The sequence below is a fragment of the Heterocephalus glaber genome, unplaced genomic scaffold (genome assembly GCF_053883595.1).
Source record: "Heterocephalus glaber isolate CG9 unplaced genomic scaffold, H.glaber_assembly_v1.0 deba00001523, whole genome shotgun sequence".
In the NCBI taxonomy this organism is placed as follows: Eukaryota; Metazoa; Chordata; class Mammalia; order Rodentia; family Bathyergidae; genus Heterocephalus; species Heterocephalus glaber.
Genome location: NW_028258327.1, coordinates 23,807,976 through 23,834,438, shown reverse-complemented (window position 1 = coordinate 23,834,438; position 26,463 = coordinate 23,807,976). Strand labels below are relative to the sequence as shown.

General features: G+C 41.8%; 1 protein-coding gene across 9 annotated transcripts in view; it reads left to right on the top strand.

The window, feature by feature from the left end:
- The window catches only part of Cyb5r4 (cytochrome b5 reductase 4), a 94,333-nt gene that overhangs the window by 19,263 nt on the left and 48,607 nt on the right, over nucleotides 1-26,463 (top strand). For all 9 annotated transcript variants that reach the window (XR_002388014.2, XR_015441560.1, XR_002388013.2 and 6 more), the window contains 2 exons: nucleotides 3,903-4,003; nucleotides 9,523-9,604. Coding sequence is in view for 4 of the 9 variants with exons in the window: in XM_021240738.2 (XP_021096397.2) it covers nucleotides 3,903-4,003; nucleotides 9,523-9,604 (183 nt within the window). In the remaining 5 variants the exon portion in view is untranslated. The remainder of the gene's footprint in view (nucleotides 1-3,902; nucleotides 4,004-9,522; nucleotides 9,605-26,463) is intronic.

Here is a 26,463-nt window from a genome sequence, read left to right as displayed (position 1 = left end):
TGAGATCTGCTTACATGCTTTGGCTTTCATGACTACCTGGAGTGTAAGATTCTTGCACCTTTGAGGACTCTAATGAGCAAATTGGCTTTTTAATAGATTCCCCTCAATCTTACACATGGCTTTTATATTCACCTTTATTCATTCTGCTAACTATGTTATGACTCATCTATTTGGCTTTCCAAATTCTAAATATTGCAAGTAAAAGTTAAGGATATATGTACTATAATTCTCAGAACAATCATTAAAAAAAGGCAAAGAGGAAGACTAAAAAGTCAATAGGTAAAATGAACCTACAGAAAATTTGATTAACCTAAAAAAAGTAAGGAAAAGAGGAACACAAACAGAAAACTTGGGGCCTGGGGAACTAGTAAAAAGGTATACATAAATTTAGTCTCAGTAATTAAGTTACATGTTAGTGGACCAAACATTCTAACTAAAAGCTAGATTGTTGCTGTGTGTGTTATATGTATGTGTATTGTCAAGTTGATAAAGAAAAAAAAATCTATATGATATCCATAAGAAAGATATTTTGAAGACAAATAAGTTGAAAGTAAATGTGTAGGGGAAAGTATACTATACCAACAGTAAGGTACATTATTGGTTTGACCTTTTGGTTGGACTATATTAATATCAGATAAAAAGCTTTACCAAAGATTCTCACCAGAGATAAAGGAACAAAAAAGACTTCATAATGATGAAAAGAATTAGTTCATTAGGAAGACTGTGTTTCTGCATGAAAACAAAGCTTCTGAATATACAAAGCATACATTAGTAGAACTGAAGGATAGAATTGAAATCCACAGTTATAGTTGCATATTTCCACACCTTTTAGCAATTGTTAAAACTAGATAAAAATCAGTAGATATAAAATAATGAAGATAACTTGCAATTTCTTTACTGAACAGAAGATGGCAAAGTAGTCATAGTACTTATAAAGTATGCCATGATTTTACCATATGAACATCTTTTTCCCTCTATTATTTTGAAGCCAACAAAATGAACAGTGGTTAATTGAAACAAACATAGTACAGTGTAATGACATGCATTATAGCCATTGAAGAAATTTTGTTGAATGAATATAGCATGGGGCTTTAGAATTACATATTTGAATTTTAAAATCTCCCAAAATATGCTAATCTGATTGCAAAAATCCCACTTTTACTTGGTCCTCAAAATTGCAGTTCTTAAGATCCCTTTGAGGGATCTCTTTGAGGACTCCAGCATGCTTTTATTTATGATATCTATTGATATTTACTTTAAAATTTCAAGAAATTCAAGGAATATTTTTAAATTAACTTCAAAATAAAAATAATAAACCCACTATATATTTTCACAAATATTTCTTTTATTTATGAAAAATAACTGCATTTTCCAAAACAAAAAGTGGCATTGTCTTACATTTTGGCAAGTATTTTTAATATGTGGCTTAATAGATGACAACTATATTGTCATGTCACCTTCTCCAGTCAATATTTTATCATGTGTCATGTAGTCTCAAGAAAATTCTACACTTTTGAAAGAATATGCAGAAGGCTACTAGGGCCATAGTAGCTGCCACCATGGCTCTGTGGTCTCTCCCTAGGGCTTGGCCATTTAGTGTAGCTGCTGTAATCCTGTGGGTTGCCTGGCCTCTGGTGGGAGCGACGTGGAAGAATTCAATTCCGAAGACTTCTTGGAGGAGGATGAAGACTACCTGCCATTGAGTGGAGAGTATAGTGAAGATGATGTAAATGAATTAGTGAAGGAAGATGAAGTGGATAGTGAAGAGCAGACACAGAAAATCAAAGGGAAAAAAAGAAAGAGCATTCCAGCCAGGAAGAGAAAACAGAGTGGCCTCTTGTTAGAAGAGGAAGAGGAGGATGCCAAGGCAAAATCTGGAGGAAGCAGCAGTGAGGAGGATGAAATAGAAGAGCAGGAGAAAGGCACTGGGTCAGAGGATGCACAGAAAAAAAAAGATGAACTCTGGGCCAGCTTCCTCAATGATGTGGGGCCAAAATCAAAAGTGCCCCCAAATACACAGCCGAAGACAGGAAAACAGGCTGAAGAGACAAGTTCAAGTAAATTGTTGGTCAAAGCAGAAGAGCCAGAGAATCCCAGGCTACCAGTACATATCTTTAAAGAGTTTAGCTATTGTTCTGAATATGTGCTTTTAATTGTATGACAACTGTACTGTGATGAGTTAGCTATACATAGATCCCTGAATATTGCTAGAATATTTGAAAATGATGTATTTAAACATTGGAGTACATCTTCCTAATACAACTGCTGTGTTTTAGTTTTAATACCTTATTTTTATTAGTAGTACTTGGACAATCCTTTTCTTGTGTCTACTCCTGCTTATTGTTGAAGAAGCAAAACACACAAAATAAATTACCGGCATAAAGAAGGGGTTGGATGGATGAATGGAAGTAGGTATCTTCCTTAAATCCTTTTGTGCCAGTGAAGGTCACTCACATAAATGATCTAATCTACCAACTGTGTTGTGATAGGAATACCTTAGTTGTTAACCACTTCTGTTCCCAATGTTACTATTAAGAACCTAGCATCAATTTAAGATCAAGTCTATTGGTTCACAAATATTATTTCTATTTAATAGACAATCTGGTACTCAAATGTATCACACCTGAGCAATTAGCTATGTAGGAAGAAATTAATAAAATTATGTCGTTAGAAAAAATAGAGAAGTTACAAGATTAGTTTCTAAAAACCAGGTACCTAGAACTCATAGTAGGCTAGAACTTCGTACGTGAGTTTGTTAATAAAATCCATGTATAATACAAAGACAGAATAATAAAGCATGAAAGAAAAGGATAATATGTATTTATTTTCTTGTACCACATTCAGGGGTCCAAATTTTTAATTGTTAGGTAATGCTTTTGAAAATAAATGAAGGAGATAGGAGAGAGAAGAAAGGTACTGACTTAGTGAGATACTGTGTAGAAATAAAAAATAAAAATGGGCTGGATATGTAGCTCAGTGCAAAGGCCCTGGTTTCAATTCCCAGTAGAGTAATGGGGGAGCACCTCTGTAAGTGGACCAGTTATCCTTTTATGACTGGTTTAAATCTTATAATTAGCAAATTGCTAACAAATTCCAAGTGCAGTTGGATCTACTGTGTCTTTGACCAAAATGCTATCCAGTAGTTTTAACTGCTTAGTGAGGGATTTTACAAGCCTTTATAGTATTTTTCTGTCTGAAGAGGATGGAATGTTTGTCTTAGTTACTTTCTCATTGCTGGGACAAAATACCCAACACCCACAGGTTAAAGGAAGAAAAGTTTATTTTAGCTTACAGTTTGTAGAGAGTTTTCAGTCCAAAGTCAGCTGGCTTCAAGGTGGTGGGGGGCATGACAGAGGGGGATGGCAGAGGCGAAACAATCCATAGCATGGTAGGCAGGAAGCAGAGAAACTTCTTTCTTCTTTCCCTTTTTATTACATCCAGGCTACAAGGCTATTGGTCAGTGGTACCCACTCCCAGGATGGGTCTTCCCACTTCAGAAAATCCACCACTCATACTCAGCATTATGCTCAGTCAGTCAGTGGACTAATTCAGTGTCACATGCAGTGATCCAGTATTGCACACCTATGATCCAGTGACTTCCAAAAGCCTCACCTATGAGCACATGATGCTTTGGGGTGACATCTAAATATAAGCCCTAACCATATTCTTCTCAGCTGTGGATTGGTCCTAGTGTATCATAAAGGAGGTAGAATTATGAGAGGCTAAGAGTCAGTCTAAAGGGCTATGAAGTAGCAGAGAACATGTGGGCTACATCAGGCTTTATATGCTAACACAGATTTGTTACGTAAAATGTATTGGGAAAGATATGTTGGTACTTACGTTTATAGATTTTATAATTTTTAAGGTCACTTAGAATAGTTTTTCTCTTTGCTTTGTTACAGGGTATGTTTATAATGTCAGTCCATATATGGAATATCATCCTGGTGGAGAAGATGAACTAATGAGAGCAGCAGGATCAGATGGTACTGACCTTTTTGATGAGGTAAAGTGCTGAAAATAATCCAAGTTATTATAATGGAAGAGTGCTCATAGCTTTGGCAGTGTGATATTTGTAGATAGAAAAAAAGACACTTATGTATCTCAAATGTGTTGTCTTGAACTTTTAAATATAGGCACATGTTCACAGGTAGCAGCTGTTCATTTAACTTGTTTTTGGATTGTTTTATTAAAAATTTAGAGATGGTTTCATATCTCTGGCATGCTTTTAGTCTCCTCTGTTAGTGTTTCCTCAGTCTTGATTACTTTGTTTGTTTGCTTGTTTGTTTGTTTTTGGAGACAGGGTCTCCCTATATAACCCAGGCTGGTCTCAAACTCACGGCGATCTTTCTGCCTCAGCCTTCCGAGAGTGCTGGGATTACAGGCATGCAGCACCATACCTGGCCTGGTCTTGATTACTTTTAATAATGATGATAATTGACTTATGGGAAACAGTAATGTTTGGAAGAAGGAACACTGTGATCTGCTGCTATGATCTGCTGCTAACTTGCTGAATCATGCTTCTCTGCTCTTAGTCTTTCTTCATTTGGGATTGCTATACATTCATATTGGCTTGTTGTGCTGAATCTGCATTATCATTCAGAAAGTTAGCTGAAGCTGTTTAGTGAAAAAAACCCTTATTTTTTCCTAGAGTGATACAAGAGATTCTTGTATCTCAAAAGATATTTAAATTAATCACTTTCCCTCATATTTTCATAAGCATTAGTTCTTATACTATTTAGGAGCTGTGCAGAATATGTGAGTTACTATCAATTTGCTGAACTGGTATTCTGAGATAACAAACAATCCTTAGAAGGAGAGAAATTTGCCTTTGGTCTTTACTTGTGCTTTATTTTGTATTTTAATGATACTTACCTGGTTTATCCTACTTAGGTTTTATGATTGAAGATACCTGAACCAGATTGAGTCATTTTATAGTTGTTTTTGATCAAATACAATTTGATTTCTGTTCATATGGTCTTCTCATTTATGTATGTGTTTTTTGACCAGGTTTCCAGAAATATAATTTGTTTTATACTTAGAAGTAGTACTTTGCAGCTGTTTAAATGGCAAAGTCTCATTGACTGTTTTAATGTTCTTCCTGGGTTTAAGTCATGTTTGCCCATTGGTCATGATAGCATTCTCATTAGGGGGTTCTTATTGCTGTTTTAAAGCAAGTTCCCAATGTCAGTTGATATTTGTCATTATCTAGCAAGGCAAGCCAGATAGAAAGGTTTTAGGAACATTTGCCTAAAAACTGGCCTGCCATGTGTTTGTCTTTTATCTGCCTTGTAAGTTTTGATATTTCTTCCACAAGAATAATTTTCAGTATAATCTAGGCTTATTTATATTCCACAGAGTCATGAGTTTATATGGTCCTCAGTATTGTGAATTTATATGGGCTTTATTTAAGGAAAACTTGTCTGGGAGAAGTCACAAGAAGTGCTCGGGCCCGGGATGTGGCTCAGTGGCGCCGCACCTGCCTGGCAAGTGCAAGGTCCTGGGTTCGATCTCTGGTACCAACGTGGGGGGGCATTGGGGAGTGTTATATTAAGTTCTTTAGTAGTAAAAATATACATAGATTCTGCATTTTCCTTGGCTCTAATAAGACCAATATTTATGGCTTTTACTTACCATGTAAATAAGCAACTTTGTATTTGAAAAACTGGTGAAGCTTCTTGGATCTTTCAGGATAAAACTTTACTTGTGGCCAGTATTTGAATTGTCCAAAAGTATTAATCTTTTTATTGTCATATTTCTATCTCCAGTTTTAATCCCAGTCCTGATCTCTTGTCTTGAATTTCAAAATGCCTGATGAGCAGTTTGATTACCTGTGAGCAGTTCTTCAACTTAGTGTGTTCTCAAATAATATCAACTTATTTTCTTTTCTCTTTTTCCTAATTTTGGTTTCTGATAATAGGGACTCGAACCTGTGAATAATTACCTTATGCCTCAGTATTCTGTCACTGGCCAAATCCTATGGTATTTCTTTAAACATTACACTTTTTTCTTCCTTCTTGTCACTGGACGAAGTCTGAGAAATTCTCCCAAAGAAGAGATTGGGATTTCAACTCAGCGTGTCAACTCCACCTTTTCTCATCACCAAAAAAGAGCTTCAGGATTCATTAGTGAGAGACATACACAGATTTTATTAGGAAGAGTTAAAGAAGTACACACTCAAGTAAAATAGATTAGCATCCTCAAGAGAGATGCACCCTGTAGGATTGGGATATGTAGGTATTGAAGTTATCCTTTAAAATGGATGATGTAAGATGTTTTGTCTAAAAACATTTTCAGAACCCTTCAATCTGTTTCTTTACTTAATTAGATCAAAGTTGCTGCCCTTTTACTTTAACAACTAGGTTAACTTATAGATTTAGAGTATATTTAAGAGATTTGGGAGTGATGGGCCTGGAAAAACAAAACACGACAACAAACAGCCTAGGAAATACAAACAAGCCTGGGAGTAAAGATAGGGAGTAAGATGTGGATAATCTTGAGTAACTTTGTATCTTGAAATTGCAGTTTCCTTAAAAGTGGAATTTTAAATTTACAATTTTCCATACTTCCTTTCTACTTATCTTTATTTCTTGTTTCTTACCTCAGTTCCCACTGCCTTAGTTCAAGTCATCATCATCTTCTGTAGCCCTATTTTAATATAGTTGAGATGCCTATCTTCAGTACCAATTTAGGTAATATAATAGCTAGATTTGTTTTCATAGGATCAGCTCTCAGTGGCTTACTAGTAGCAGTGGAATAAACTTAGTCATTTGCTAAGTATATGAGAACCTAAGGAAGGTATATCAGGGTAAATATTCTTCTTGACCAAACTAACATACTTGCTGTTTTTCAATCATTCCCATGATTGACCCCATACTTTGCTCTGCTTGAATACCTTTCTCCTTTATGTATTGACTTAAATTCTACCTAACCTCATATTCTCAAAGATAGTGCTTTACATATTAGTGGTTGCTCCATACAAAATCTGGCAAATAAAATTTCATTGTACTGTATATTGCTAGATGAGTGCCTGTTTATAAACACGTGTGTTTTTTAAAACATGTGCTATTCTAATGTTATGTATTTACTCAGGATCATATCATAAATAACTTTTTTTAAAAATTCATTTTATTGGTACATTCCAGGTATACAATATAATGACATTCATCATTGGAAATTTGTACCTTTACATAATCTGTCTTGGTTCTTATTTTTTCCCCATTTCCCTGCCTTCCCTTCAACCCCTCCACCCCTCCCTATTTGCAAAGACTTTCTTTCCATTTTTTCAGATTAATTCCATTCCCTTCTTTCCTTTCCCCAGTCTCTCCCACTTCCCCTTCCCCTGTGGACCTTTTCTTCCTATTTCACAATATCTATTATGCCTTTTGATCCTTATTAACACTTTGTCTTCCTCACACCAGAGAAACTAGTATTTACATGTCTCTCTTATTTATTTCACTTAAGAGTATCGGCTCAATGTGCATCCATTTAGCTATAAATGTCTCTAATTCTCATTCTTTATGGCTGAGTAATATAAATACTCTTGTATCAATATTTTTTTTTAAATGTTTTTTTGGTTTTGGTACCGGGGATTGAACTCGGGTCCTTGCTGTTGTGCAGCAGGTGGCGAAACCACTGAGCTAAATCCTCAGTCCTCTTGTATCAATATTTGACCTGCCTATTTTAATGTTTGTATAACACTTTATGAATGTTTCTTTTCTGATTTTTCTATAATTGAAGAGTAAGTTTGTTCCAGTATTTTCCTAATTGAAGTAGTGGTATGATGAGTATCCTAGAAATATGACAAAAATAACTCTCAACCTGTTAGATATCAGATGTGCCAAGTTTGTAATCTCACAACATCTTGGAATGAAGTCATGGACCAAAGGAGGAGGTTAGGAGAGTTTTATTGGAAATGAGAAGGATAGTGCCTGCATTTCCAGGAGGGGTCCTGAGTGGGTGGCTATTTAGCCTCTCAGTCCAGAGCCACTTATAGATAAGCAGAGCACAGGAATTGGTCATTTGTTTAGTGGCCACCTATCATAGGTAGCTCTGGATTTAAAATGACCAGTTGGAATTTAGGCTCTCTAAGCCAGTTCTTCAACATATAGAGATTAATGGAAATTGGGATTTTAGAGAAGAAAACTTGTTATTTTGCATTTTAAGTTTCTCAGAACTTAAGAGCTTAGTAGGAAGTGGTTATACCTTCTTTTAGTAGGGAGTAGGCTGAATTCCATGCTGCCTGAGGAAGTTCATTCTTTGTTCAAAGTCCTAGTTCACTGTTCTTTCTTATTTTAGTTTTTATCGATATGACTGGACACCCATCTGTACCACAGGCCTTTCAGCTAGCTAGCTGCCTTTCTCAGAAGCTAACTAAATAAACTATTTTCTACACTAATACTTGCATCGTTATGTATATATAGATATTTTCTTGGCTAAATTCCTAAATACAGTATCTGAGTGAAAGCACTGAACATTTTAAGGCTTTTAGATATATTGAAAAGGGGCCTTTCAGAAAGGTTGTTTAAATTTAATTCCTACTGGTAGCAATAAATGGCTATGAGTTGTTTTCTTTGAAGTAATAATTTTACTTTGTTCATTTTCAAGAAAACATCTGTTAGGGCTGGGGATTTAGCTCTGTGGTTTCGCCGCCTGCTGTGCAAGCACAAGGACCTGAGTTCAATCCCCAGTACCAAAAAAAAAAAAAAGAAAACAGCTGTTAAATCAGTACCAAAATTGGAATAACCAGTTTGTTCATTAGTTACTCTTTCATGTGTTAATGGCTCAAGAGAAATCCCATTCAATTTGCAAATCAAACAATTGCTAAGGTTTTTTCATAAGATGACTACCATACTTAACATTGAAATGGTTTGTGAGAACTTACTATTTTGTCACATGGAATATAAAAGCGACCTGTCCTGACTGTCTAGATTTAAGTAAATTAATAATTTTTCTACTTTGTGAAGAACATTGTTAAATCTTCCTCCAACCCATAGTGGTGAAGAATGATTACCAGTATGGTTTGGAGTCATTGCCTTGATTAGTGCTAAGACACTAGCAGTTTTACCCACCACTGCATATAGAATTATTGCAAATGTGAAAACCAAGAAAAAGGCAAATATAGTAATACCTCGGATCACAAACGCTTCTGTTCACAAACAGTTTGGTTCTAAAACAAAATGTTTGACAAAATTTTGTTTCCATTTACAAACTCTACATCGGGTGACAAACAACCCTGGCCATCTTCTCACACAAACACAAATGCACCCATCTTCCCCCAAATCATAAAACAAATAAGTTTGTCAGCTGAGGTTCCGCTGCATCATCATGGTGTTCTCATGGAACTAATCAAGACTGCAGGCGTACCTGACAGTATCAGAAACCTTCAAAAGTCTATAGACTGTAATCCAAGAACACTGCTTCTGTTTCAGAGTGTTCAAGAAGGCTTAGTTTTGCTCAAGATAAAATAAGATCATCCTGTGAAATTAGTCATGTTACTTCTCTGCCATTTGTCTCTCATGCCAGGTTCACCGTTGGGTCAATTATGAATCCATGCTGAAAGAATGCCTGGTTGGCAGAATGGCAATTAAACCTGCAGTTCCAAAAGGTAAGTAAGTGCTGGTGCTAAACTGGCATAATTAATGGATGATGCACTAGTACTTTTTAAATTTTTTTTTTTTTTTTTTTTGTGGTACTGGGGATCGAACTTGGGTCCTTGCACTTGTGCAGCAGGTGGTGAAACAACTGAGCTAAATCCCCGGCCCACTGTTTCAAAATTTAACTTGGATTTCAACAAATAGATTTAAATACATCACAATACTTTTCTACTTCTAAAAGTTTTACATTAGTAAAACTATTCTACTGTAAAAAATATTATAAATATATCATACTTATTAGTCAGCTTTCCCATCACTGGGGCAAAATATGTGATACTCACAACTTAAAGAAAGAAAGGTTTATTTGGCTCTCAGTCTTAGAAGGTTAGGTCCATAGTCAGCAGGTTCCAAGGCCGAAATGGCATGGTAAAAGGGCCTAATGGAGGAAAGCTGCTCACCCCAAGGCAGCCAGGAAGCAGAGGGAAGAGCCCAGGACAATAATACACCTTTCCAGGTCACACTCCCGGGGACTCACCTCCTACCAGGCCCTACCTCATAACAGCACAGTCAGCTACGTAGGTCATCAATAGATTAATACATGAGAATTTTGGGTATATGTTTAAGATTAAAACATAAAAATTATTAAGCAAAACATCAACTATATTTATTGTAATCCTTTGTTTGAAAGGTATTGTGATATGTATTATGTTTACAAAGATTCCTTATTCATGAATAAAGGAGAAACTGTGCTTGAAAGGTAAGCTTCAAATATGGGTAATCTATGTACATGATACATTTCATTCTTTGGTAAAGATGAAAACTGAGTTCTTCATCTGGCCTTATTCTTTGGCTGTCATTAATGTAGCTGCTAGTTGCATGTGGCTATTGAATGCTAGAATGTGCCTAGGGCAAATTTATATATACTATAAATGTATATGCTGAATCTCATAATTTTTCATTGATTACACATTGAAACAATAGTATTTTGGATATGTTAAGTAAAAACAGGGCCGGGGATTTAGCTTAGTGGTCCTGACACCTGCCTCGCAAGTGCAAGGTTCCGAGTTCGATCCCCAGTACCAAAAGCAAAAAAGTAAAAACATTATTAAATTTAATTTAGCCTAGTTTTTTCTTTGTTGATTAAGTTATTAGAAAATTTTAAATATACTTGTGGCTTACATTATATTTCATTTTTGTACAATACTGTTTTAGATATAAATGTACTTATAATTTAATGCCATAGTTTTAAAAATAGTTATATTTTCCAACAGTATACTACAGTCTTAGAGGTATTGTCACCAGGCTGGGTCTGGTCCTCTAAGCAGAATTAAGAATAATCTACCCTTTTAAAATAAGTTTGGAGGTTCACTGACTCCCATTGTAGAAAAGGACATGTCACTAAGAGACATGAGAAGGGTTTATTAGAGGTAGACATTGGACACACTAGAGAGGAGTGCAGGTGCTCAGAAAAATGAGTCATGATACAGTTGGAAACTGGGGATCTTTTATGTGTTTTTAGTGGTAGGCGTCTGAGAAATTCAGTAATCTATAGTCTTAGTCTTTTCTAGTGGGTTGGAGAAGATGGCCCACTCAGTGTGATAATGGTCCATTCATCTGGGAAATCCTAAAAGGGTGGCCCAATCATGGTTGATAGAGGACCATTTGCAAGTAAAAAAGGAAGGGTGGAAACCCCTTTGTAGATGAAAGGGAGTTGCCCAGGTTTACTCTGTTTTGGGAGAAGGGAGAGAAAAAGTAAATAAACTGGGTTTGTGTTCTTAAACTGCAGTTTTTCTTTAAAATACAATTCTAAAAAATCCCAATTACCTTGTCTCCTTTCTATCTAGTTTTCACTTCTTCCCTTACTTCAGTATTGCTTCTGAATGTTCATTACTTTATTGTAGTTTTGTTACCAGGTTTTGGGGTGCTAGAGTCTCCATCTGGAGGTGATTTCTAGGTTCTTTCTATCCCAAGCAAAGAATTGGTCAGGACAAGCACAAATGTATCATAGACAGCTAAGTTAGTTAAAATATTACAAGCAATCAGACAGGGCTGGGCTATTGAGAGAGTCAATGCAGAAGAATATATTACAACTATGGCTGAAGGTGCATTCATTGAAGGTCAGGCTTCGATGACACCCACATATATCCCCTAGGGATAAATAGCAGTGATTGATATTCTAAATAGACATCAAACACCTTGGGCAGAGACCAAAACCTCACTAGCCCATTCCTTCCCGGAAAGTCCTTGTTCGGCCCATGTACACTTCCTACATGACTTGCTTCCCCATCTGATCCCTGTTTAGTCAATACTACCTAAGTGACTATACTCATAATCTTATTAGTTGACCATAGTTTTTTCCCACATCATACCCACCTTGTAATTTTCCATTGGATCAATATTACCTGAGCAACTATACTTACAATCTTATTAGTTGACTATAGTTTGGTCCTACCTTATACCTGCCTCATCTGGAGGTTTTGTTCTATAAAACTCCCTTGAGAAGCAGGGTCCATGGGCAACCCACTTTCTGGGTCCCCTTCTTTCTCTCTTAGACAGAAGCTATCTATCTCTCAAATGCTTTCTACTCTTAACCTCTGTTGTACCTAGAATTCATTCTTCACTTTTAGAGAACAAAAACTCAGTGTATTGGACATCAAGCAGGTTGGGAGTTATAATATTTCCCTTATATTATTTGGAGGTCTGTATATCATCCCTATATCATACACCCTGTATCAGTAGCAAAGTTTTATTAAAGGTAGGAAAAGAAATAGGCAGAATAGAGCAAGTTTGGGCCAAGTAAAAGTAGGAAAAGGAGTATACTTACAGTGTGATGGGGAGCCACCATGCAGAAGAAAACACAATGGCCAAAACTCAATGTGGACCATCCTTTTTGTATCATCCATTCCTCAGGCTGATGTCAGGTCTAGGCAGGGCATCCTGTTGAAAAGCTGCTTGAGTTCTTAAAAGAAGTCCACATAAAGGACTTTGAGAACTGTTCTGTGCATGTGTTTCAGGATCTTGTCACATCTCCTTTCCCAGTCAGTTTTAGCCATGCCCTACCTTTATCAGGTAAAAGGGCCGAAAACCAAGACCAGACCAGTCCACAACAAACGTTTATTAGGGGAATAGATCTGCCAGGCTGTCTCTGAACAAAGGAGAGACAAAAGCAATATGGCCGGGGCAGGGAGAGTCTTTTATAGAGACTGGGGTGGGGTTTGTAGGGGCTGAGGTGGGGTTGAGTGAGGTAGTGACTAGGGAATGGAGGAGCCGGTGATGTCACTAGCTGGTAGGAGGTGAGTGAGTATTAGGTTACTTTCTAGGCGGGAACAGGGGCATGCTGGAAAGAAGGGTTTATTCTTTGGTGGGAGCAACCATCTTGGCATAACATCACACAGGGGAGGGGGCAAGGCACGATAGGAAGAGGGCAGCTACTATACATAATAGCTGCTGAGGTAGTGGGAGACCTATCAACCTTCATGTCTGAGTTTCCATTACTTTGTTTTTAGGTTTCATGTCCACTTCCCAGCAGTTAATGAAAGTAAACAATTTAGAACCATAGAGTAGTTGAACTGTTAGAAATCTAGAGCTGTTTTTCATCCTCCGTAGATACTAAGGCTTAAAGGCATACATACCATAGTAAAGGATACACCATAATTTAGTTGGAGAAGCCCTCCATTTGAAAATATTGTATCTCTTTGTGAGGCATAGGATCACCTTATTAATGTGGGAATAATTTATTTTCCTTTGGTTCTTAACCACTGACAATCAGCTGGGGTTGATTTTCCTCCTTGAAGGATGCTTGGCAGTGCCATAAAGACAATTTGAATATCACACCTAAGTAGATATATTGGCATTCTGGTGGATAGATATCAGAGATGCTGCTTCTGTTAGATGTGGAGAGGAGAAAGACCACCTGGGCAAGCATTTTGTGGGCAGTGAGGCTTGTTTATTACACTTGGGTAGGTGTTGAGCAGGCTGAATCTGAAAGGGGATTCAGAAGCCTGCAAGCAGACAGCAAATAATTTAAAGGGAAGGGGAGGAGTCACTGCCTTGAGGAATTTGTGGCGGGGTGGCTAGAGTGAGGTTAAACTTCTCAGGATGGGCAGTATCTTGTCTTTTTTCTTCTTTGAGGTTTCTGAACATCTGCTGCTGAGGCTTGATGGCATCTGGGCTGCACTCAGTGCTGCAGTCTGGCCCAAGAGGCTGCAATGATGATAGGTCTCACCTTTTGGGCATGACATTCCCATCTTTTTGTTGTTATAAAAGGTGGGAGAATTAAGGAGAGGGATGTTGTCTCTCATGGCTTTTATGTTTAGGGGATATGGGGTCACATGGACACTTTAATTAGGAGAGAATTTTGGAGGGATAGGACAGTACAGGGAGTGGTCAGAACTAGCATTTGTCACATTGACTGATTGGTGATAGCCTAAACTCGATTTTGTAGGAATTGTGAAAAAACCCTGAAGAGGCATGGCCAAAAGAGGAGGAGGAGAATGAGGAGGAGGAAAATAGAGACAAGAGGCCCAGTTAATGGAAGGAGCTATGAGGCCTAGCCCCAAATATTTGTCCAAGAGTAGGACAGGCATTGTCTGATTTTTGAAGCCTTTTCAGTTAGCCTTTTTGCTATGTTTTGTACTATGCTTGAATCATTGGTAAGCAAGATTATTCTCTTGGAAAGATGTATAGACCACCTTTTTTGGCTATGAGAAGATCTAGGGCCCTACAGTTTTGGAGGGTTACTGTTGCCAGGAGTCTATCTAGTTCTGTAAGGTAAGAATGGACTTAGCTGTTTCTTTGAGACTGTCACAAAGATCTTGGGAGAGGGAGCGATAATAGGTCAGGGAGGTAGCTAGACCTGCTATGCCTGTCCCTGCAGCAGTGGCAACCCATAGATTGGAAAGCAAGGGTATTGGTAATAAATAGATCCTTACATGGTAGAGTTGGTGCTTTAATGGTAACAGGCAGGCTAGGGGAGAGGAAGGGGAAATAAATGGAGGGAGATTTCCCATGGAGAGCAGAAAGAGGTAATGAGAGTGGCAACAAGGTCCATAACGAACATCTCCAGTTGGGACTCAGGACTGTAATGTGACATGTGTGGGTGACTAAGGCAGAAGTCTCTGGTTGGTCAGATACCAAGGGAATGCTGCCTTTCTGGAGAATGACCAGAACTGAGTTTAAGATGCACAGAAAGTGGAATGAGCCTCTATCTCAGTGGGCAAGGGGATGAAAGGAAAAGGAAGGAAACCTAATCAGGGCAAGGGTAAGCATGAGCATGAGAAGTGATTCCATCCTTGAGGCAAAAGGCAATTGATTTCGAACCCTAACAGGATTATAAGTAAAGTCTACAGAAGAATGCATAGTGTTCTATTAAGCATTGATCTATCTTTTAAAGAGAGACCTGAAACCAAGGGACATCAGGGGTGATCTAATGAGGGAAGTGGGTGAAGCGGCAGGATAGGTAGGGGTGGGGTATTTAGGTATCGAAGCTTCAGCCAAATCTCAATCTCCTGCAAGGCAAAAGAAAGACACAGAAACAAGACTTAAAATGAAAGTGGGGACTGAGATGGGCCATGCCAAACATGTGGTGATGATGCTGAGCATATGGTGAGGACCCCAAGCATCCAGGACTGTCCGTATTCATTGATTACACAGGCATAGGTAAGAATATGGTAGGTGGATGTGTGTGGCATCCAGTGGTATCAGCTGACACAGGCAAGGGTTGTAGAAGGGAGGGTGAGGCATTCTTTTCTTTTTGTGGGGGGGCTACTGGGGATTGAACTCAGGACCTTGCGCTTGTGAGGCAGCCGGTGGCACCACTGAGCTAAATCCTGGCCTGGGTGAGGCATTCTTACAGAAGGAACAGAATTGACCAAAGGTTGTCATGGTTTAATTAGTAAGCTTACTGAAACAGTTAAGGCAGGAGTAGCTCTATGAATGGAATGTGGTTTGGAGCCAAAGGTCTGGCAGCATTTTGCTGTCTAACTTTGAGTAGGGACTCTAAATGGAAGGACGTGGCTTGAGAGGAATCTTGGGCTGTGGGCATTCCTTAGCCTAGTGACCATTCTGGTGGCATTTGAAGCATGACCCTGGAGGGGTGCCTCTGATTGGGGTAACCTTGATTCCTTTGTGGTCAACCTGGTGGTTGACCTTGAATGGTTTCTTACAGTGGAGGCCAGCATCTGCAACCCAGAAATGTGCTGCTTTTGAGCACTTTCTCGTTGTGGGTTTAAGGGCCAGTCTCCTGTTACTGTAGTTTCTTCAGGTGCTGGGGCTGACTGGGTGATGAAGGGTATTTTGAAAATAAGTTGCCCTTCTGGCCTTTCTGGATCTAGTGTTGTGAATCACCTAAGGACAGTGGCCAGGAAGGCCATGAACTAAGGCAAATTTTTTCTCTCTGAATTGAGTAGTCTCTTTGAGTTTATCAAAATTAACTGCTTTATAGGCTTTGTGAAGTCTCTCTACTGGGTAGGAAACCATGTGATTTTGGCTATGTCCTGGGACCCTGCCTGATAGATCCAGTTTGGATCCTCTCAGAGGACAGCCGTAGACCCTCTGGAAGGTCAGGATGCAGGTGCCTTCGGTTGTCCCCATAGGACCAGGCCAGAGAAAATACTTGTTTCTGTTTATTTGAGGAGAAAGCAGAACTAAGGATGACAGTTAAATCAGTCTAGGTGAGGCTATATGACTGAGTCCAGTATCTTGGGTGTGGCTGGATATCCTTGTTGGATCTGGGGGGGGTCCCTCTGGGGTAGGGCCCCATTTGTTAGAAGAGGGGGGCCCTCTGGTTAATCCCGCTAGGGCCCTGCCCCTCACCAGGGTGCACAGCCCAGTTGGCCAAGTGCCAGGGCTCTAGGAATGCACAGAGATCCCAAGGCATGCAGGGGTTTTAGAGCTGTGCTGGGGTCTAGGGTCATGTGGGGTTGCTAGGGCAGCATGAAGACCCCAGGGTGTGTGGGGTCTCAGGTTATGTTGAATACCCTGGTTATGCAAGGGTCCCAGGGGTGTGTGGTATTCCATGGAATGTGCAGTGGAACAGGTGAGGTGGAGGTTGCAGAGGCACATGGGGTTGGGTCTGGGACACCCAGTTGTCCTTGAACCTGCTTAGAGGAGTGGTGAATGGCAATTGCCCAGGCTCTGATTTTCTGCTCCTTGGCTAGGAGGGAGGGAGAAAGGGAGGCAGAGGGCAGGATAGCACCTCCTGGGAGCCAGGCGGGGGTGGGGGGTAGGGGACTGGGGCCACTGGAATGGGTAGAGGGGAAGACCTGGTGCAAGGGCCGGATAGAGCATATGGAGGAGGTTTAGAGTTTGGGGCTGGCTTCTAATTGGCAGGAGGCTCTGTAGGAGGTCACCTGGGAGACACAGGAGGCTTGGGGAGGTTGCCTGGGGAGAACAGGGATAGACAGGAGGCTCAGCAGAGTTTGCCTGAGAAGAGTGGCAGGAAGCACAGGGTACAAGGTGGGTCTGCTCAGTCAGACCACCCAGAGTACACTGCTCAGGTCTACGCCTCTCCCATACCTGCCTGGACTGGGGCAAGGAGGGGATGGGGAGCCAGGCAGGGCAGGGTGGCCCGGGGGGGGGCAGCTGGGCTCCCTGGTGCACATGGGCACACCCCTGCACAATCAATTGAGCTCTCTGAAAGATGGAAGGAGTCAAGTGCACGGGGACAGTGTCCAGGGTTCCCCAAGGTGAGACCCCCACACCCAGTGCCCAGGATGGTGGCACCACCTGTGGGCCAGGGGCATGGGTGAAGGCACAGTGCAGAGGGCCAGGCACAGGTGGGCTGCTGAGGCAGGGAGAAGCTTCAGGAGCCAATTTAGACAGGTGAGGGAATAGAGGGAAAAGTCTTACCAGATCTGTAACAATTGCAGGGATTGTCTGGAATGAGGTCTGAGGCTCAGTCTGAGGAGCAGCTGGTCTCTTCAGGACAAAAGTCTTAGGATAGGGCTGAAAACCCTACAGGGTAGGTCACCCTATCCTGAGTTTTTGACACCAAATGTGTTAGAAGGAGAGAGGAGAGAGACCACCTGTGCAGGCATTGTGTGAGCCAGGAGGCTTGTTTATTACCCATGGGCATGCAGGGAGTGGAGTGAATCTGAAAGGGGATTCATCAGCCCACAAAACAGAGAACAATTAAAAGGGAATGGGAAGAGTTACTGCCTTGAGGAATTTGGGGGGCAGGTAGAATGAGGTCAGGCTTCTCAGACAGATAGTGTCTTGCCTTTGTTCTTCTTTGAGGTTTCCTGTACATCTGCTGCTGACACCTAATGGCCATTGGGCCTTGCTGGGTGCTGCATTCTGGTCCGTGCAGCTGCCATGGAGATGGGCCTCACCTGCCAGGCTGAATACCTTACAGGGCAAAGACAGACTTACACAACAAAGAATTTTCCAGCTTAAAATGTTGGGCAAAAGGTGGGGATGGGGGTGGGGAAGGGAAAAAAAGAATTGAGATCCTTTGTATACCTATACCAGTTCCCCAAAATGGATGTAATCATTATTTACTGCAAACATGTACTAATAAAAATAAAAAACTTAAAAATATTAACAGTGCTAAAAATGGAGAAACCCTCTTATGTGTAGTGGTTGTTTATTCTTAAAAATTATATTAGTGGCACATATAGGTTAAGATGGTATGTAGACTGTGGACAACTTTCTGGTTCATCCCAGGCAAACTTGAGCATCTGTAGAGTCCGCCATACAGGTAGACAATACAACCTCTAGAGTGCTGAGTCATTAATTTTAAGGAGTCCTGTTACTATACTGGCACTGTGAGCAAGCATAAGGCAACTATTGAATGGGCTGACTGCCACGTGGAGGTTCAGCTTCTGTAGTCTCAGTCAGAATTTTTTCTTTTAGGAACCGCAGATTCTTCATTACTAAGATGAGGACAATTTATATAGGCAAAGCATAGGCTTAGAGGATATAAGGAAGATAGGGAAGAAGTAAGATAGTTACTGTGAGACCTGAGTAACTGCATTTTAAAATTTGGCCCCATCTTAGAGTAAGGTGGCCTGGACATAAATTCTAGTTCCAAGAAAAACCACAAGATGTACTTTGGCCACCTGCCTGTGATAATGTTCAGCAGTCCCCTAGCAACTAGCCTAGCAACAGCTAATCAGTAGCTGCCTCAATGTCCCAGATGCTCTTCTCGTGGCCTGCGACAGCTAATCAGTAGTTACCCCATACCCCAGTATCCCAGATGTTCTTTTCGATGACTTGAACAGCCGTTTGCAGTTCAGCGCACAAGACACAGCCAATCAGGTTTAAACTTTCAAAACTTGCTAAATGCTAGCCAATCGTGCGATTTATGTGTGATTTGAAACCCCGCGCCTTGCTGTAACCTCTATAAAAACCCCTGGTGTTTTAAAGTCGGGACTCTCAATCCTGACCCGCTGCATCGATGACAGTTGAGAGTCCCTGCTTGAGCTTGAATGAATGACCCTCATGCGCTTGCATCGGAAACGGCTTCCTGGTAGTCTTTGGTCTTTCGCAATCTGGGCACAACATTTGGGGGCTCGTCCGGGATCCCCAAGACCCTCAGGATCCCCGTACCGGAGGGTCGATGCTGGCTGGTGAGTGTTTTTGTGTCTGTAAAGTCTGGGCCCATTTTTCTGGGAAGGTCGGCAGACGGTCTAGGTGGATGCGCTGCGAGGGCCGCCGACCCAGGATCCTGGAAGACGTTCCGGATCCTTCGGTGGGGGACGGAGTGCCCCGTGGGGATGGAGTGCCCCGTGAGCACGAGTCGCTGGGACTCATGGAGGGATGGTGCGGGTTGCTCCCACGGTATGGCGTGAGGTCGTTGTCCCACTTCCAGTGCTGTCTCCGATCGGGCGGAGGACAGTTTTGTCTTGTTTTTCTTTTGTTTTTTTGTTGTGTTTGTTTGTCTGTTTATTGTGGTGACTTGGACTGAGACGATGGGACAGACTGTGACTACCTCTCTATCCCTCATGAGGAACCATTTTAAAAAAAGGTTAGAGAGTGCACTCATAACTTAAGTTTAGAAATTAAAAAGACTAAATTCATCACCCTTTGTAACTCAAAATGGCCCACCTTTGGGGTAGGTTGGCCACCCGAGGGGACCTTTGATCTAGGGAACACAAAGAGAGTCCAGAAGGTTGTCTTCCATTCTCATACGGGACACCCTGATCAAGTTCCCTACATTGTCACTTGGGAGGGTCTAATCTGTGACCCACCCCCATGGGTCAAGCCCTTTTTGCCTCCACAGAAACAGCAGCCAGAGGTAATCCTGATAGCCTGTGAGAAGACTCCCAGAGGGCGCGACAACAAAAGGCAAACCGAAACCAAGCCGACCGCGCTGCTTTAGCTGGTCCTCCAAGGAGGGACGAGGAAGATCTCATTCCCCCACCACCACCACTCTCTCTCTTCTCCCCAACGGCAGCAGGCAGAAAAAAAAAATGATCCGGCCCCAGCCGGAGCTGGGGAAGGAGGGCCGGCCCCTGGTGCCGGCAACCATGATGGCCCTGCCCAGAATACTTGCCACTGGCGTGCCGCCTCGCCGGCAGGCCCGGCACACTCTACTGTTTGTCTGCTGAGAGTGATAGGGCCCACTTGATGAGCAACACTGGGCCCATGTTAAGGCACACCTTCTGTCCACCCGTTCCCCATGGCAAGTTAATTCCTCAGGCAGGAGAGAAGCTCTCCAAAACTACCATCAGCATCTCCTAGCCGGCTTGAGGGGAGCCGCTTGAAAGCCTACCAATTTGAGCAGGGTAAGCAAGGTCCTTCAAGGACCTGAGAAATCCCCTTCTGCCTTTCTGGAGCATCTGTTGGAAGCATACTGTACGTATACTCCAGTTGACCCAGATGCCCCTACAAATCGACAGGCAATTAATTTGGCTTTTGTTACTCAGTCGGCCCCAGATATTAGAAAGAAACTGCAGCGGATGGAAGGATTTGAGAGAGAGAATAGGAAAAAGTTGATGAGTGTGGCAAGGAAGGTGTTTAACAATAGGGATCCTTTTGAGGATAAAATGACTAAAAAGATAGGAAAGGCGAACATTACAGCCTTGGCAGATGGAGGTTTTATCTGAAAGGAATACAGAGAAAATAAAAAAAGGATAAAAGTAAAGTGTGGCCCTTGTTAGAGAAGGATCAATGTGCATATTGCAAAGAGAAGGGCCATTACAAGAGGGATTGTAAAAAGTTGAAAAGAAAGAGAGAGAAGGAGACTAAGAAAGAAAGAGACGGGGTTCTTCTAGTAGATAAAAAAAGATTGACGAGGCCAAGGTGGGGATCTCCAAACACATCCACTGACTCCAGAAAGCCGGCATCTTGATCCCTTGCTAGACAGCCTGGAATACACCACTACTTCCCGTAAAAAAAAAGCCCGACACCTCAGACTTCAGACCAGTACAGGATTTATAAAAAGTAAACAGCCAGGTGGAGACCATTCACCCAACAGTACCAAACCCCTATACTCTGTAGAGTCTCATCCCTCCCAGTCATGTGTGGTACTCAGTATTAGACCTTAAAGATGCATTGTTCAGCCTGCCTCTAGCACCTGTGAGCCAGCCCCTCTTTGCCTTCGAAAGGACTGACGCAGACACCGGAACAACCAGACAGCTGACATGGACCCGGCTGCCGCAGGGATTCAAAAACTCCCCCACTCTGTTCGGAGAAGCTCTCAGCAAAGATCTGCAAGAGGTAAAAAAGTGTTTCCCCAGGCGACTATTCTTCAGTATGTTGATGACCTCCTGGTGATGACTTCAACCAATAAAGAATGCATTGCAGCCACGGAGAGCCTCCTGAAAGCCCTCCAGGAACTGGGATATCAGGTGTCCTGGAAGAAAGCTCAACTCTGCCAGACCAAGGTAAGCTACTTGGGCTATATTCTTGAAAAGGGAAAGAGGAGGCTGGCAGAATCGAGAGTATCTGCAGTTCTCCAGATTCTGAAGCCAGGCTCAAAGAAACAGGTGTGAGAGTTCCTAGGGGCAGTTGGCTATTGCAGAATTTGGATTCCTGGCTTTGCTGAGATTGCCAAACCCCTGCATGAGGCCACTGCGGGAGGAAATACACCCCTCGAATGGACTGAGGCTTGCCAGCAGGCATTTCAATTGCTTAAGACTACACTTGCATCGGCACCAGCCCTGGCATTGCCAGACTTAAGCAAGCCCTTTACCTTGTATGTGACAGAGAAAAATAGGGTGGCTAAGGGAGTGATTACTCAGCTTTTGGGGCCATGGAAGCGGCCTGTGGCATACCTCTCAAAGAAGCTCGACCCAGTGGCCCAAGGGTGGCCTAATTGTTTGAGGACAATAGCAGCAGCAGCTGCTTTAACCCGAGAGGCTGACAAATTGACCTTTGGACAGGATTTAACTTTGATCACTCCCCATGCCATTGAGCCCTTGTTAAATAGCTCCCCTAGCAAATGGCTGTCTAATGCCAGACTGTTACAATATCAAGGACTCTTATTAGAACAGCCACGCATTAAGTTTGCCACCACCGCTGGCCTCAACCTGGCTACTCTACTCCCAGAATCTGACGAACAAATGCCCATCCATGATTGCCTTGAGACTCTTGAAAACTCGAGGGGAGGATGTCCAGACTTGACGGACCAGGCCCTCCCCCGCGCAGAGATAACGTTCTATACCGATGGGTGCAGTTTCATTCGTGATGGTGTGCGGTATGCTGGAACAGCGGTGGTCAACCAGGACCAACAGGTGGAATGGGAGCGGGGCTACCTCAAGGGACATCAGCACAGAGGGCTGAGCTGATTGCTTTAACTAAGGCTCTGGAATTGGGAAAAGGAAAAAGGATAAATATATTCACTGATAGCTGTTATGCTTTTGCCACCGCCCATATACATGGGGAGATTTATCAGAATAGAAGACCGTTGACCTCTAAAGGAAAGGAAATTAAAAATAAGACTGAGATATTGGCATTGCTACAAACAATCTGGTTGCCTCGAGAGGTTGCCATCATCCATTGCCGCGGGCACCAGAAGGGGCTTAGCCCCGAGATGATTGGTGATAATGCTGCTGACCAGGCGGCAAAACAAGCTGCCCAAAAATTAGTGGGGAAACAAATGGTTCTGCTTCCCACACCGGTACTCCCAGAAAAACCTGAATATACAGACAAGGAGATAATGGAAATGAGCAGGAGACGCTGGACTCGAGGAAGACATGGGTGGTGGACGACTAAGGAGGGAAAGGTGATGCTCCCAGCCACTGTAACAGACACATTGCTGCGAGAACTACTTGAGTCCACCCACCTCGGCAAGAAAAAGATGATGGCTGCCTTACAACCCCATTTCGTCAGCCAGGGATCAGCCCAAAAGGCCCAGGACATGGTGAGACGATGCCCCACCTGCCTCAAGGTAAATGCTAATCGGGTAACCGGGCCCCCTGGGGTCCGACACAGAGGATTAACTCCAGGAGAACATTGGGAGTTGGACTTTACTGAAATGAAGCCTGGCATGTATGGGTACAAATACCTGCTAGTTTTTGTGGATACATTTTCAGGATGGGTAGAAGCATACCCCACTAAGAAGAAGACAGCAGAAGTAACAGTTAAAAGGCTCCTGACAGAAATAGTTCCCCATTTTGATTTGCCCTTAGCTCTGGGGTCCGACAATGGTCCAGGCTTTACGGCTAAAATATCTAAGTTAATTAGTAATATCCTTAGAATAAAGTGGAATCTACACTGTGCCTATAGGCCTCAAAGTTCAAGACAGGTAGAAAAAAAAACAACAAATCGAACTTTAAAGGAGATTCTGACTAAATTATGCCTGGAGACTGAACTAGGTTGGGTAGAGCTTCTCCCTTTTGCCCTCCTCTGAATGAGGTGCACTCCCAAGCCTCCCCTCAATCTGTCTCCCTTCCAGATTGTTTATGGACAATCTCCCCCAATCATTCCATTAATAGATGTAAAACTGAAGGAAAAATTTTCCCACCTTTGACTCCTTAAATCCTTAAAAGCAGTTCATCAGCTTCAGTCAGAGCTACATCAGACATTATGAAAAAAAAATGACTAGTCCAAATAAAAAAAAACCTTTACAACCTTTACCCTATAAGCTGGGAGATTTGGTTTTAATTCACAGGTTTGATTCCAAGACCCTGGAACCTCGTTGAAAGAGACTGGTTCCTGCTGTCCTGTCAACTCCCTTGGCGGTAAAGGTGGCTGGACATTCTGCCTGGATACATTGCAACCATCTAAAAGCAGGACCCCCCGTAGACATCAAAAAGGACAAATAGAAGGTTATCAGCCAACTAGGCGACCAAAAGCTAAGATTGGAGTGGGTTAGACATGTTTCGTCTTCATGATAATATTCTCTGGGACACTGACATTATTGCCCCCAAAAGGACTAGATCACACACACAAAAATGTATAGATTCAATTGACAAACTCGCTTAACTTGTCTAAATTCTGCTCAAATGTTGATGTAAATTTCCATTATGTGCTGGGAAGCTGTCTCATTCCGGTATGCACCTCTTTAAAATTAATATGACCCTATACCCTATTTAAAGAAATCCCAGGAAAAAAATCTTACTTACCTGGATAGTTATAATTGGGGACATAACACCTGCCGTAAACCTAAAAATGCTGTCAAATTATATACACCCAAGGTAATTATGTCAAACAAAACTAAATGTGCTATGTATAAAAATTGTACAACCAAATGTCTGAGGATAAAATGGTCAGAAAAGATGTCCTGCCATATAGAACAAAAAATTGTGTGTAACAATTGCCATATCTCCCTGCCCACAAGATGGTTTTATACCTGTGAAAAAAAATAACCTTTAATTATATTCCAGCAAATTTAACCAAGACCTGTTGCTGTTTGAGTCGTCTAGCTGTAGTGTTGCCAGAGTCTCGTTCATCAGAGAATGCATTAACACTGTACAGCTGATGGTACTCAGGTCCCAATACCAGCCAGTCTCTACAGACCTAATAAAATCAACCCCCAGAGGCCCATGATTGGTCCTCTATAGCATCATGAGAAGGGGGGAATGTGAGACCTGAGAAACTCCATTTTAAAATTTGGCCCCATCTTAGAGTAAGGTGGCCTGGACATAAATTCTAGTTCCAAGAAAAACCACAAGATGTACTTTAGCCACCTGCCTGTGATAATGTTCAGCAGTCCCCTAGCACCTAGCCTAGCAACAGCTAATCAGTAGCTGCCTCAATGTCCCAGATGCTCTTCTCATGGCCTGCGACAGCTAATCAGTAGTTACCCCATACCCCAGTATCCCAGATGTTCTTTTCGATGACTTGAACAGCCGTTTGCAGTTCAGCGCACAAGACACAGCCAATCAGGTTTAAACTTTCAAAACTTGCTAAATGCTAGCCAATCGTGTGATTTATGTGTGATTTGAAACCCCACGCCTTGCTGTAACCTCTATAAAAACCCCTGGTGTTTTAAAGTCGGGACTCTCAATCTTGACCCACTGCGTCGGTGACAGTTGAGAGTCCCTGCTCAAGCTTGAATAAATGACCCTCATGCGCTTGCATCGGAAACGGCTTCCTGGTGGTCTTTGGGGACTTTGCAATCTGGGCACAACAGTTACTAGTGGAGCAAGAGGGGAAGGTGTTCATAGTGAAGTGGACTTTATTGGATGAGCAAACTTGCTGTCTCAGTCTGGCTGCTGTAATTTGCATTTGCTGCTGTATAGTCCATTTTCCAGGTAATTTTTGCCAGGAACATGTAAGAGAAGGGTAATTGAAAGTAGTGGTGATAAATCCCTGGCTATGAAAGTAGTGGTGATAAATCCCTGGCTAAGAGGCAGAAGCATACCTGAATAGGAAATGTGTCTCACAGTATTGGTGTGACTTGTTCTGTTTGGATTAACATTTGTTTTGTTTTCATACAAAGGTGATTCCTGAACATGTATATATTCATGTGCAGGCAATTCCAAATACATAATCATTAGTACCTCAAATGATAGGCTAGGAATAGAAAATAGTGAAGTGGAGAATTCTCTAAAAATGACAAGTATAGCCAACTTAGGGAAAAAACAAACTCCTGAAAATGCAGTATATGTCATGATAGGTGAATGAGCAGTGGAGGAGAAACTGGCCCTAAATAAGTACTCCAGTACTTTTAAAGTTTTAATCTTGAGACTTTTTAGAGTATATGTTTGAACTGTTAAACCTTTGTTTTAATTCTATTACTAGATTGCTTCTAGGAGAATGAGTAAGTCTGAGTTTTTGAAGTTTGGAAGATGTATAAAATTTAAAGGATATTAGAAAATGGTTATAAAGATGAATAGAACAAAGTAAGAAGTTAAAGATAGCTTTTAATAAGCCAGGGATTTAGCTCAGTGGTGTAAGGGTCGCCAAAGAAGGAGGGCACACACGGATGTTCAAGCAAGCTTTATTGGGGCAGCAGTCTGCAGCCTGCCACACTGACTCACAGAATGGAGACCAGCAACTGCTTGGGCTGAGCTGGAAGCTTATATAGGGATCTTGCAGGTGGGAGAGCACTAGTCCATTGGTGGGGGAGGGTGATTGGGGCTGGGGTATGTAGCAACAGGTTTCGGTCTAGGGGATGGAGTAATTGCTTTCAGGAAGCCCCTATCTTACTGGAACATCTGACCACAGAACCAGTGGGGCAGAAAGACCTTATCTAGGCAGAGAGTCACTAACAAAGGGAGGTCATGCCTTAGTTATGTGGAAGTTCCCTGTTCCCTGTGGCCGGAGTGGGGCAGGGGGAAAGGAGAGGGGCTTGCTCTGTGGGGGCTCTGAAATACCTAACAAGTGGCACCGTGCTTGCCTTGCAAGTGCAAGGTCCTGAGTTTGATCCCCGTACTGGAAAAAAAAAGATAGTTTAAAATATAGAAATTAATCAATTTTATCAGAATTAAGAAAGCTGGGCATGGTGGCCCATGCCTATGATCCCAGCACTTGGGAGCCT